Source organism: Cervus canadensis, chromosome 32, assembly GCF_019320065.1.
Source record: "Cervus canadensis isolate Bull #8, Minnesota chromosome 32, ASM1932006v1, whole genome shotgun sequence".
Taxonomy (NCBI): Eukaryota; Metazoa; Chordata; class Mammalia; order Artiodactyla; family Cervidae; genus Cervus; species Cervus canadensis.
The window spans coordinates 26,450,208-26,462,818 of record NC_057417.1 but is presented as its reverse complement, the minus strand read 5'-3'; the positions used below and the strand labels follow the sequence as shown (position 1 = coordinate 26,462,818).

Genomic DNA, 12,611 nt, shown 5'->3' with positions numbered 1-12,611 from the left:
GTTCCATGTTCTGAGGCTGAATTGTATATGAAAAGATTGTATTATACCAGAGTGGGCCATTGCTCTTTTCCTTTTGTGTGAATTTTAGGTGTGTATTTTATCAGTATATACTTTCCATTTTGGCCTTTTGAATTCGTTTCAGGTTTAGACTACTGCTAACATAGGAATAGGGCCCTCTAGTATTTGAAAGTAGTTTTGAAATCAAATATTGCAAAAGCATGTTGCGGGGGAGTTCCCTGGTGGTCTAGTGGTTAGGGTTTTGGGCTGTTCACTGACGTGACCTGGATTCAATCCCTGATTGGGGAACTGAGATTCTGCAAGCGACATGGCAAAAAAAAACCACAAAAACAAAAAGAAAAAAACCTACTAATGCCATTTATTGAACCATGATAACTGATCATGGTTAAGTTTTTCAGATCTTACCATTTAATGATTACTGTCTTTCTGCCTTTTCCATATCTCTTAACCTCAGGGAAAGCTTTAGGCAAGTCAACAGTGGTACCTGTTCCATATGAAAAGATGCTCCGAGATCAGTCGGCTGTGGTGGTGCAGGGGCTTCCAGAAGGAGTAGCCTTCAAACACCCTGAAAACTATGATCTCGCAACCCTGAAGTGGATTTTGGAGAACAAAGCAGGGATTTCATTTATCATTAAAAGGTGAAGTACTTCCTCCCTTGCCCTCAATAGTTTTTTCAAATAAAGTTGAATATTCACCTTAAGTTAAATATGTTTTTATTATTGTTTACCATAGAAACCATTTAAATTTATGCTTTTTGATAACTTTTTGTGTTTACATGTAATATTTTGTTCTGTTTTACTGCAGACCTTTCCTAGAGCCAAAGAAGCACCTAGGTAAGTGATTGCTTTGCTTACATAATAACAGGACTGATTACTAAATCTGTTGTGTCAAAATTTAATGTATTGTAATGATGTCGCCTTTATTTTCTTTGAGAATATGATGTAAGACATTTTGGAGTGGAATGGTACATGTTTATATAAACCAGTGAAAAGTCTATTGAACTGAAAAACCAGAGACTTACTGTGTTCAGCTCGGCTGCTTGCTTTAAGATGTGTTCAAGACTTTGTGTTTGCAGGGTGTAAGGATCTGCCCTCATACCCCAGAATTCTGAGGGGTTTAATTTACGTAGTATCCACTGAGCGGGCAGAGAGATGGAGCACAGGATTGGGTGGGGTGGGGATGCACAGCGTGTGTGTAAGCATTAAAGGTTTCCAGTGCTGGTGTCTAAGGGTGGAGTCGCCACAAGAGGAGCTCGGTGGACACCCTGGAGGAACCGTTAGCGGAGGTTCCAGGGAGGAAGCCCAGGAAGGAGTTTACGAGGCAGAGGGAATTAAGATGGGCCATTGAAGAATGAACAGGTTTTCAACAGGACTTCCTTCTGGGAAGTCCAGACATTCTCTTTGAAGGGAAAAGGGGGATTATTTAAAAGACTAGCACCCCTTTGAGACTTGTAAAAGAAAATAATCACTGTCATTGGCAACTTCTAAGCAATGTAAATGTGAAAGGACATGATAACATATGGATACCCAAGCATGTATTGTTTTCTGATTGGTAACCTCTGTTATTCTCACCACGATGAAAAGATTAATTTTTTAGAAGCTTTCTTGGGGTATTGTTGACATGCCATAAATAAAGTTGACCCGTCTAAAGTATACAGTCCATATGGTATATGGAACGGCTTTGGCAGTTTGGTTAGTTGACCCTGTTTATTTCTGGACTTTGCACAGAGTGAATCGTGTTGTATGTAAATCAAGACAGTTGACTTCGCAGTCTGAATGTTTTTTATTTCTTAGTCTCGTTGCTCTGGCAAGGATGTTCAGTTCAGTACTGAGAAGAACATGGCTGTAGCAGACATCACCTTGTTCTCCATACTAGGCGGAAGACATTTGAGCTTTCACTGTTGAATTAGCTGTAGGTTTTTGTATGTGTCCTTTTTGAGATTGAGAAAGTATAGACTTGATTTTCATGTTTCAGTTAAAATTCATTTTTTCTTGATCAACATTTTTTTACCCTGATGTATTGCAAATTAGCCATAGTTTGCCATTTGTATTTTATGAAGTCTGTGATTCTAGAAACATGTTCTGAAACATTGAGGCCTAGTGGTTAGTTAAAGAATATTTCTATAGAGTATTTATAATAATGAGTTGTCCAAGTGGGTGACTTTGTATGGCTCAGCTCTTTTGCCATATTGACTTCCAAAGTAATTGAAAAGTTGCAATTATAATGGGATTGCATTTTCCAGTGTAAAAACTTTTAACAGGCTTATTGAAATATGATTGACATACAGTAAACTACACATATTTAAAGTGTATGGTTTGCTAAGCTTCCGCACATGTATACGCCGTGAAAACTGTCATTGCAATCAGGATAATGAAACCTGTCTCACCCCCACACTTCCTCACACCCCTTCGTAATTCCTCTCCTCCTCTGCCTTGTCCCCAGACTGTCACTCATGTTGTCAGCAGAGATTTCCTATATTTTTTTATGGAAATAGAATCTTAGAGTATGTACTCTTTTTTGTTTGTTTGGCTTCTTGCTTTGCGATTTTCCTGCATTTCATGTATCAACAGTTACTGTTTTTTTTAACTACTGATTAGTATTCCACTGTACAGATACTCCCAATTTGTTTACTGATTCACTTGCCCATGAACATGTGGGTTTCCATTTCTTGGCTTTTATAAAGAAAGCCACTATGATATTTGAGTGCAAGTTTTTATGTGGACATTGTTTTCATGTCTCCTGGGTAGATAACTTAAAGGGAATGGAGAGATCATAACAGTAGTTAGTTATATATTTACCTTTTTAAGACACTGCCAAAGTGGCTTTCAGTGTGGTGGTTTTGGTTTACGTTCCCACCAGCAGTGTGAACTGTAGTTGTTCTGCATCTTTGTCAGCATTTGATGGAGTCAGTCTTGTTCTTTTTTCCTGTTTTTTATTTTTGCAGTCATAGAAATTCACCGTTTTATGGTGCATAAGTCAGTGGGTTGCAGTATGGATACAAGATGTGCAGCTATCACCCTGTCTCATCACGCTAAGAAGGATCTTGTACCTGTTAGCAGTCATTGTCGTCCAGTTCTTCTGAGTCAGATGTACTCATGCTGGATCTTAGTTCCCCAACCAGGGGTTGAACCTGTGCCCATTGTAGTCGAAGTGCAGAGTCTTACCCTATGGACCACCAGGAAAGTCCCCAGATCTACTCCTAATAGAAATCTGACTTGCTTTATACATCAGTATTGTCTTATTCAGTAATAGTATATTGGTGTACTTATTTCACTGATAAAAATAGGAGCTTTCCCATTAATGGGAGGTTTGTGGAGGGTTGAGGGGCTAAAAGCTGTTAGATAATTATCATCCCTAAATATCTTCCTTAGAGAATGAAGGACACTCTTTCAAACTAACAGCAGTACTCATTTGAATGACCCTGAACTGTGAACTCCCTTTCCCCTGTTCATTCTGTTAGGACCTTTGGAAGCATAGTCATACTTCATATTAGTGTTGGAAAAATCTAAATCTTAATTTCTACTTTTGTACCTAGGTGGTCGTGTGATGGTTACAGATGCTGAAAGGTCAATGCTATCTCCAAGTGGAAGGTAAAGCATATTTCATTAGTACTAATAAATCTCCATACTTCAGCAAGTTTTAGTGTTTAGATTATTGATGTATTAGAATATTAAAAAGGCCTGTGTTTGAACCCTTTGGAGGGCCTGTGAAAATGCGCTTTTTGACTTAGTTATGAATGGCAGTAGTTAACCTGAATGAAGCTGGTGTGATTAGTCTGGTGACCACACTGTGAATAGGAGGACCTTCTAGTAAGACCATGTTGTTTTATTTTACTTTTCCCTTCGAAAATGTTGATTGGAATTAGATTTCTAAATTCAGTTGACAGGTCATTGATGCAGGAAATAAGTATGTGAATTTTAAAGTGAGTCACTTTTGCACTGACTGGGTCAGGTGAGTGTTTGTCCTGTGAGATCCGGGCATTTGAGCGCTGTGTGTAAGTGACCTTCATCGTGCAGAGCTTCATCAGGGCTCCTTTTCCTTTCAGCTGTGGCCCCGTCAAAGTGAAAACTGAACCCACAGAAGATTCTGGTATGTACCAGTGCTTTTAGAATCACTTGTGAAATGTAAGTAAAGAAGACTTTCCCTTAATCTAGAAGCTTGTATTTGGACTCATTACTTACTGCTTTGATGTGAAGTAGAACAAATTTATTCCAAAAGGTGACATTATTCGTTAATATTACTGCTGCTGCTTGTTCATGATTTGAGGAACAGCTTCTAAAACCTTGCAGCATATATAAATAGTTCATACTTGGATATTGTTCCATTGTATGGGATATACTACTCTTTCTTTATCCATTCACCATTTAATGGACATTTGAGTTCTTGCCAGTTTTGGTAATTTTGAATAACAATATGAACAGCTGTATATGTGTCTGTGCGGAGATGTGTCTTCATTACCTTTTTTTAGTAGATTCAGAGGAGTGAATTGTGGTTCTTTGCTTCACTTTTTAAGCTACTGACAGAGAACTGTTTTCCTTAGTGACTGTATCATTTTATGTTCTCGGCAGCAGCGTGTGAGGGTTTGGGTTTCCATCACTTGACCAACGCTTGTTATTGCCTCTCTTTTTTGTTTTATTGCAATTCTAGTGTTTTCTTGTCTGTCTGCTTTTTCCCTCACTCCCTTCTTTTCTTTTGCTAAGAAATCACATGTTGGTGCTAGATGTTACTGCTGCAGTTGGGATGTCATTTCTTCTAAGTAGGCAAAGCTGGAGTATCTGTTGATGTGTATTTGTATTTACATACATATGTTTATCCATTTCCATCTATGATTTTTCATGCTCATATCTTCAGTTCCACTCTTGGACACCCCAGGGTTTTTTTTTTTTTTTCTTTCCTTCCTTTCCTGGAGAGCTTTCTGAGTCGTGGAAACCTTGTTTAGCATGTTTACACGTTTCATTCCGCACAGGCCTGCCTCACTGCAGCCTCTTTGTCTCGCTGACCCTTTGACACTGCCGTTGGGCTGGCACCGCTGATGCTTGTCCCTCATTGTCCTCAGTCTCCCAGGCCCGTTACTCAGCTTCTTCTGCCCCTCATAAATAGATGGTCTGCTTCTGCCACCTTGCTTTGGGCAATTGAAACTCCCTGGTGCAGCTGCATATCTTGGTCAGAGCAATTGAATGGCATTTGAAATGAATTGTTGAGGTTAGGAGAAGAGTGTGTGTGTGTGTGTGTGTGTGTGTGTGTGTGTGAGAGAGAGAGACAATGAATGAGAATTTTTATGTATGTTATTTTTAGAGGGGTCTGCAAGAAAGGCAGCATTGAATTCTCCTTATTGGGAATAAGTATTTGAGCTTGTCACACAGTTTGTTTCACAGAAGCATTTTTCTTTACTTCTTTTCTTTCATGTCACAGGAAATCTCGGTTTAGTTTTTAGTTTATTGTGCTGAAATCACCATTTTGTAATCTTCTTCCCTTTATTTATATATTTGTCTCCTGAATAATTTGGATCCAAAAATAGACATGCTGATTTGAGAAAAATCATATTTTTTTAACCATCTTAATTGTAGATTTAATAGTACACATAGCGGTTTATTTATAAGGGTTTTTTTTTAATAGGTTTATTTTTTTTCTGCCTTACACTTTGTTTTTGAATATGTGGGGAAAATACCTTTTCTTAAGAACTCACTAAAGAATTTGTTGAGAATCTTTTGTAAAATTGTTAATAAAATTGAAGTATAATATATGTGAAATAAAAGTGTATATATGGCCAATGAATAAAAATGCCTGTGACCTAACCCTCAATGGGATACAGAATATTAATAACACCCCAAGAAGGGTCTCTCCTTCTCCCCTCTCATTACTCTTCTCTGAAAGTCAACTGTTTGCTTAAGTGTGTTTTTTTAACCTAAGGCTCATATACATTTTAATTTTTTTCAGCTTTCTTGAGATATAATTGACATTACTTGAATTTTAACAACATAGATTTCTTTTGTCTAATTTTGACCTTCCTCTACATGGAATTGTACAATATACACTCATTTATATCTGGCCACAAAGATCTACCTCAAATTATTTATCCTCATTTTGGGCAAAATGTTATGCTAAAAGGTATGATTTGTTACCCTTATTAATAAAAGGACATGTTAGGAGGGAAAAAAATCAAGTGTATCTCATTATTAAAATCATTAAGAAGTATGCCATCTTTACTGTAGAATATTGGGTCATTAAAATTGATGTACAGGTGATTTTCATTGATTTATAAAAATATTTTTAACTATGAGTGAAAGCAGTGTGACTAATTTTCTTTAATTGTAACGATAACTTGATGGAGGACAGATTTAGCTTTAAATAATCCCAGAATGTTAGTAGTGTGATTAAAACTTTGTCTTAGTTGGGTTTTAGGTTATTTTTGTCCCCGTGACACCTTGCAAGCTTTTGTCTTTTGGAAACCTTTAAAATATGAATTGAATGCATTATTTTGCATTAATAGCAGAGCACAAGGGACTTCCCTATACAATCTGAATGCCTCAGAGTATAGTTATATAATTTAATTTGCTTTTATAGGCATTTCTCTGGAAATGGCAGCTGTGACAGTGAAGGAAGAATCTGAAGATCCTGATTACTATCAATATAACATTCAAGGTAGTACTATTTAATAAAGTTTTTCTTTACAGAAATTGTTGGTGGTTATAATTAAAATTTGTTAATTGCCTGAATTTCTTAGATATTGTTTTATTGATTGGTCCTTTGGTCCTTGACTAGCAGGTGTACTTGTAATTTCTCATTGGAATAAAATTGATTTCAAAATGGGGCACTGAAAGTCGGTCTACAGGGGAAATGTTAAATAATCATTAATATTCTTAAAAAGGACAAGTAAAAGTTGTAGCTTAAGATAGATTTCAGTTTCACTTTTCAGAGTTATTTGCAAGGCATAAAAGGTCTTCTAAACCTTTAATATCTATTTGTGGGACAAAAATAGCTTCACATTATTTTTATTATTTTAAAAGTCTATAAAAGATAAGATATCAAAGATAAGACATTATTAAGTTTTAGGTATTTATCATTTTATTCTGTATCTTTGCTTGAATGATAATCAAGAAGGAATTAAAGGTCATAATTTCACAATGCAGTTTGCTTTTCTGCATTGATGGATTTTAGTTTAGAAGAACATCTCTAGTTTATGGTAAGTTTAATTGTCATAGATGCATAAAGTACATCAAACATTTAAAGTATAAGATCTGATTGGTTTTATGTATACCCATAAACCCAAAAACATAAGTCTTCACTGCACTCAAGATAATGAAATGTCCATAACCCTCAAATTTCCTTGAGCCTCTTTGTAATTCACAGCTCTCCCCAGCCAATGGCTGATTTGTTTTCTATCATTTTATTTTAGTTTGCAGCTTTAAGAAATTTATATAAATGGAATCATCATAAAGTATGTACTGTTTTCTTGGGGTGGGGAGCTGTGACTTTCAAATTCCATGTAATTGTTTTGAAATTCATCCACAGTGTTGCATATGTCGATAGCTAATTCCATCTTGTTGCTGAATGTTACTCCATTGTTCATCTGTACCACAATTTATCCCTCTGTCTATTGATGGACATTTTGGTTGTTTCTAGTTCGGGGCTATTAAAAATAAAGTTGCTATGAACACTTGTTTGGAAATACGCGTTCATTGCTCTTGAGTAGATGTCCTAGAACTGGAATAGCTGAGATCTGTGGTAGGTATTTAAGCTGTTCTCCATTGTGCTTTTACTGTTGTACATTTCCATCAGTGGGGACAGTAGTTCTAGTGGCTCCATGTCCGCCTTAACACTTGTATGGTCCGCATTATTTTTAGCCATTTTATTGGGTGTCTTGTGATACCTCTTTTTGATTTTAATTTGCATTTCTCTAATAGGTTTAGTTCATTTAAAATAATGTTTTTATCAGTTCTGGAGTATTGTAAAAGTTAGGGATAAATTTATTCTACTTTGTAATCACGTATACATATATATTAAATCTATATACATATATTAAGTTGTCTCCTAGTGAATTTCATAATTTTTATGTCAGTTTTGATTGTTTTATTGCTATGATGCTAGTAATCACATGGCTAGGTTTAGGTAAGTCTAAGGGGTTTTAATTGAAAAGTTAAAATTTTGGAAAATATTTAGCTCTTTAGCAGTTTTTGGTACCTTGCTAACATACTTAATAAACACTGTTTAAGAAAATCTTTTTTAGCGCATTATGTTTAATTTTTAAAAATAAAATTCTGCCTTTATCTGTGGCATTGTCTTTTTAGCTTTGCTCTTACTACACAGGATTATGTAAGATTTTTTTTTCCCTTTGAAATAGGGAGTGTGAGTGATTTAAGGTAATGCTTGAGTAATGGGAGTGGAGATCTGATATTTGTAGAAGAAAAGACTGCTGAAAAGACCAAGTGCAGTTGAAGGCAGGAGCCAGACTATTGATTTTCATCTAGCCTGAGAGATACAGTCCATGCAGTTTTGGTATTTTTTGTAGTTCTTTGTATATTCTGAATATAAAAGTCGTTTGTGGTTGGATTGGCAAATAGGTTAATTTGATGATGTCCAGCTTAGTGGGGAGTTTTTTCCCTTGTATGAATTGTGCTTAAGTACCATATCTAAAAAAAAAATCTTAGAGATTTTCTTCTGTGTTTTATAAACACTTTTATGGTTCTACATTTAAGTCTATGATTGGTTTAGACTTAATTTTTATATAGTGTACAGAATACCAAGTTCAAACTTTCACATACAGATATCCAGTTTTTCCAGCACCTTTTGCTGAAGAGACTATTGTTTTTTTATTGTGATACTTTTACATCTCTGTCGGTTTTCTCCAGTATATTCTGTTACATTGTCAGTTTTCTCAAGCATATCCATATCTCTGTTTCTACCTTTTTCCAAAGTTGCATTGTCTTGAGGATCACAGTTTATAAAACCCCTTGGGGCATTTTGGTGGAGATTATGCTCAATCTATAGACTAAATTTGGTTGAATATCTTAATATTGAGTCTTCTGATGCTTGAGCATGATATGTGGATGTTATCTGTTTAGCTCTTCTGTGATTGATCTGTGCTTAGTTTTCAGCGTACATATCTTACACATATTTTATGAGGTTTGTATCTAAGTGTTTAATGTTTTTCAGTGTTACTATTTACTATAATTGGTTCTGGCTCTGAAACTGTTTCTGTTTTTTGTTTCTTTTTTACTCAAACTTCTAGCTTTTGCAAAATTTCAGTAATTGTTTTGTTGTTGCTCTTGTGTGTCTTTTTTGTTGTTGCTTTATTTTTAATTTAGTTTTGTTTCTTAACATGGGAACTTAAACCATTGAGATATTTTCCAATATAAGTACTTAATGCTGTAAATTTACCTTTTAAGCATTAGTTTAACTGTACGCTATAAACTTAGACATATTAGTATTAATAGTTCTTTTTATTCAGTTCAAAACATTTTCTAATTTTCCTTGTGATTTCCTCTTTGTCCTTTGGTTTACATGGAAAGTGCAGTCTCTTCAGATACTTGTGCAGTTGTCAGATAGCTTTCTGTTCCTGATTTTTCGTTATATTTCCATTACAGTTGGAGAACATTCTTTGTGTAATTTCGGTTATTTTAGATTTGTTAAGGTTGCTTAACAGATGATCGTCAGCTCTGCTGTTTTCCTCCTGGCGTTTCTCCCCTCTTGTTCTGTCCACCACGAAAGTACGGACACCTTCAGCTGCCTCTGTCTGTTTCCGGCCTCATGCGTTCTGAAGGCCTGTTAGGGTCAGCATGCTGGAGGCTCCTTTTCCCTTGGCTCCTCTCCTGGCAGCCCCCTTTCCAGCCCTGTTACCAGTGTCCTGAATGGTAACAACCTCAGTTAGTTTGGTCTGTTTTTGTAGTTCGTGTAAATAGAACCCATCAGCATGTATCAGGCCTCCTCTGTAAAACCTGTACTTCGTGAGACATGCTGTTGGTTGTACTTACAGATCATTTATTTGCACTGCTGTGTTGTACAGTCAGTACCCACGGGAATGGGTTCCAGAGTCACGCCCCCAACCCCCTGCAGTATCAAAATCCACAGGTGATCAAGTCCCTTATATAAAATGGTGTAGTATTTGCATGTAACCTACAAACATCCTCCCCTATTCTTTATTTAAATCATCTCTATATTACTGCAGTATCTAACACAATGTAAATGCTATCTCAGTAACTGCCAGCATGCTTGAAGTTCACATTTTTCATTTTGCATTCTGTAACTTTCTGGAGTTTTTCTGTTCCAAATATTTTTGATCCATGGTTGGTTGAATCTGCAGATGCTGAATGCACAGATTCAGATGGCCTACTGTATTCTAAAATGCTTTTTAAAAATGTTTAAAACCCAGAAACATAATGTACATGTTCCCAGGTTTACAGAATCTCACATGAGGTGACATGTTGACTGTGTTATTGACTCCCTTCTTTAGGCCCTTCCTATTCCCATTTTTTCTCTGAGTTAACCACTTTATTGAAATTGAGGTTTGCCCTTCCTGATAATGATTTTATACTTTACATGAGTATACAGTTCCACAGAATGTCTTTGTATGTGTATCTAGGCACATAACATTTTATGTGTTTTCTCAGTTTTCAACTTTGGAACAAACAGTATCATACTCTATATGTGTTTTATGTATGTTCTCCTGTATCAGTACAGGTTTCTGAGATTTACCTATTTTGTCAGGTACAGGTTTGGGGTCTTTTTTTTTAGTATTTGTCCTTTTTTTGTGACTGGCTCATTTCCTTTATTTATTAATTTACTTTTGGCTCACTGGGTCTTGATTGTTGCACACAGGCTTTCTCTAGTTACAGCGAGCACAGGCTGCTCTGTTTGCAGTGTTTTGGCTTCTCACTGCTGTGGTTTCTCTTGTTGCGGAGCACTGGCTGTAGGCACGCGGGCTCAGTGGTTGCAGCACACAGGCTTAGTTGCCCCGCATCATGTGGGATCTTCCTGGACCAGGGATCGAACCCAGGTCCCCTGCACTGGCAGGCAGGTTCTTACCCATTGGACTAGCAGGAAAGTCCCATGTACTGGTGAAATACTGTCATTGCAGCAGTTAACGTATGTGATTATACTACAGTTCATTTGTTCATTCTTGTATTTTAAAACCATTCATGTTTTCTGCGAAACTTTTCTAATTCCAGGATAGACTTAAGATGGCTCAGATGTGAGCACTGGGAAAGCATGATTTGTCTGCAAAAACGGGTAGACACTCCTCAAGTTGTGAGGATGCATGTGCGACTCATTTAATGACAAAGTCCAAGTCACATGCTATTAAAATGTGTCTAAAATTGAACAACATAATTTGATAGTATAGTGATATGTGAAGGTAGCTGGACAAATATTAACCAAAGGAAACCAAGTTTAGTAATAATAATTTGAGGCCAAAAAAAAGAAAAAGGTAACAAGTATAAAGAGTAAGACTGTATAATCAATATACTAATAAATTACTAAGTTGATAGGATAATCATTAACTTTTATTACCTAAAAATATAGCCTCAAAAATCAAAGTAAAAAATTGATTCAATTTGATATAGTTGATAAATTTGTGAATGTGGTCATACGGGAGATTTTAACAAATGACGAATGCTTATAAAGTAGAGTATTTGAACTCTACAGTTGATGAACATAAACCAGTTCATGTATATCCAGAATTCCATACCCAACAAATAAGTGTTTATTTATAAAATATGGAACTTTTACAAAAATTAACTTTATAATTGTTTATGGATAGCCTTAAGATATTGCCAGAAAACATTGTAATTAATTAGAAATCAATAATCATGTTATTTAAAATAGAAATGCTATAACATGGGAATCCTAAGAAATATAATTGACTTAAAGAGGACCTTATTAAAATAATTTAGAGCATAACAATATTGATAATGATATATAGCTAGACTTGTGGAAGAGCAGCTAAAGCAGTATTATGAAGTCAGGACATTTTGCTGTCATACAACACATTTTTTCTGTATATTTTAAGCCAGGGTTACATAACTAGGAAGCAGTGAATGTGGCATTTGAAGTCAGGTCTCTCATTGAACATTTTGCTCTTCATTGAGATTCCAAATATAAATAATTTTTCTGTTTTCTGTGAAATTATTTTCTATGCTATGTCCTTTACTTATAATGTATAGTTTTGTGCTTCTTCATGAAATTCCTCATGCATTTGCAAAGCCTTTTAAAAGTCTTAGGATGTTTTCCAAAAAATATTCAGAGAAAGGGAAGCAGTTTGTATTCATATTCAGATAAGAACATGTTTATGTTAAGTAGCCATTGAGAACACAATGTTTTGTTCTCTCAAATCTATTACTGTCACTAAAAGCATAATACATGCAAGTGTGTTGTCAATATCTATAGCATTCTGTGAAGGTTTAATTAAGACAAAATACATTGTATATTAATTATTGGAGAAACCATGTTATTAAAAATTTTTATGGATCTGTAGGAAAGGATTTTGAATTAATAATTGTCATATTTCTATTTCAGTGGAGTTTCAAGCTTATTAATAGGTTAATTACATGATTTTAGAGATTCTGAGGAAGGTATAACAATTTGATTCTGCATTTTTC

At 35.5% G+C, this 12,611-nt stretch overlaps 1 protein-coding gene across 7 annotated transcripts in view; it reads left to right on the top strand.

The window, feature by feature from the left end:
- The window catches only part of GTF2I (general transcription factor IIi), an 81,828-nt gene that overhangs the window by 25,982 nt on the left and 43,235 nt on the right, over positions 1-12,611 (top strand). For all 7 annotated transcript variants that reach the window (XM_043456736.1, XM_043456731.1, XM_043456733.1 and 4 more), the window contains exons 5-9: positions 473-656; positions 823-851; positions 3,554-3,608; positions 4,064-4,107; positions 6,583-6,660. In XM_043456736.1, the coding sequence (XP_043312671.1) occupies positions 473-656; positions 823-851; positions 3,554-3,608; positions 4,064-4,107; positions 6,583-6,660 (390 nt within the window). The remainder of the gene's footprint in view (positions 1-472; positions 657-822; positions 852-3,553; positions 3,609-4,063; positions 4,108-6,582; positions 6,661-12,611) is intronic.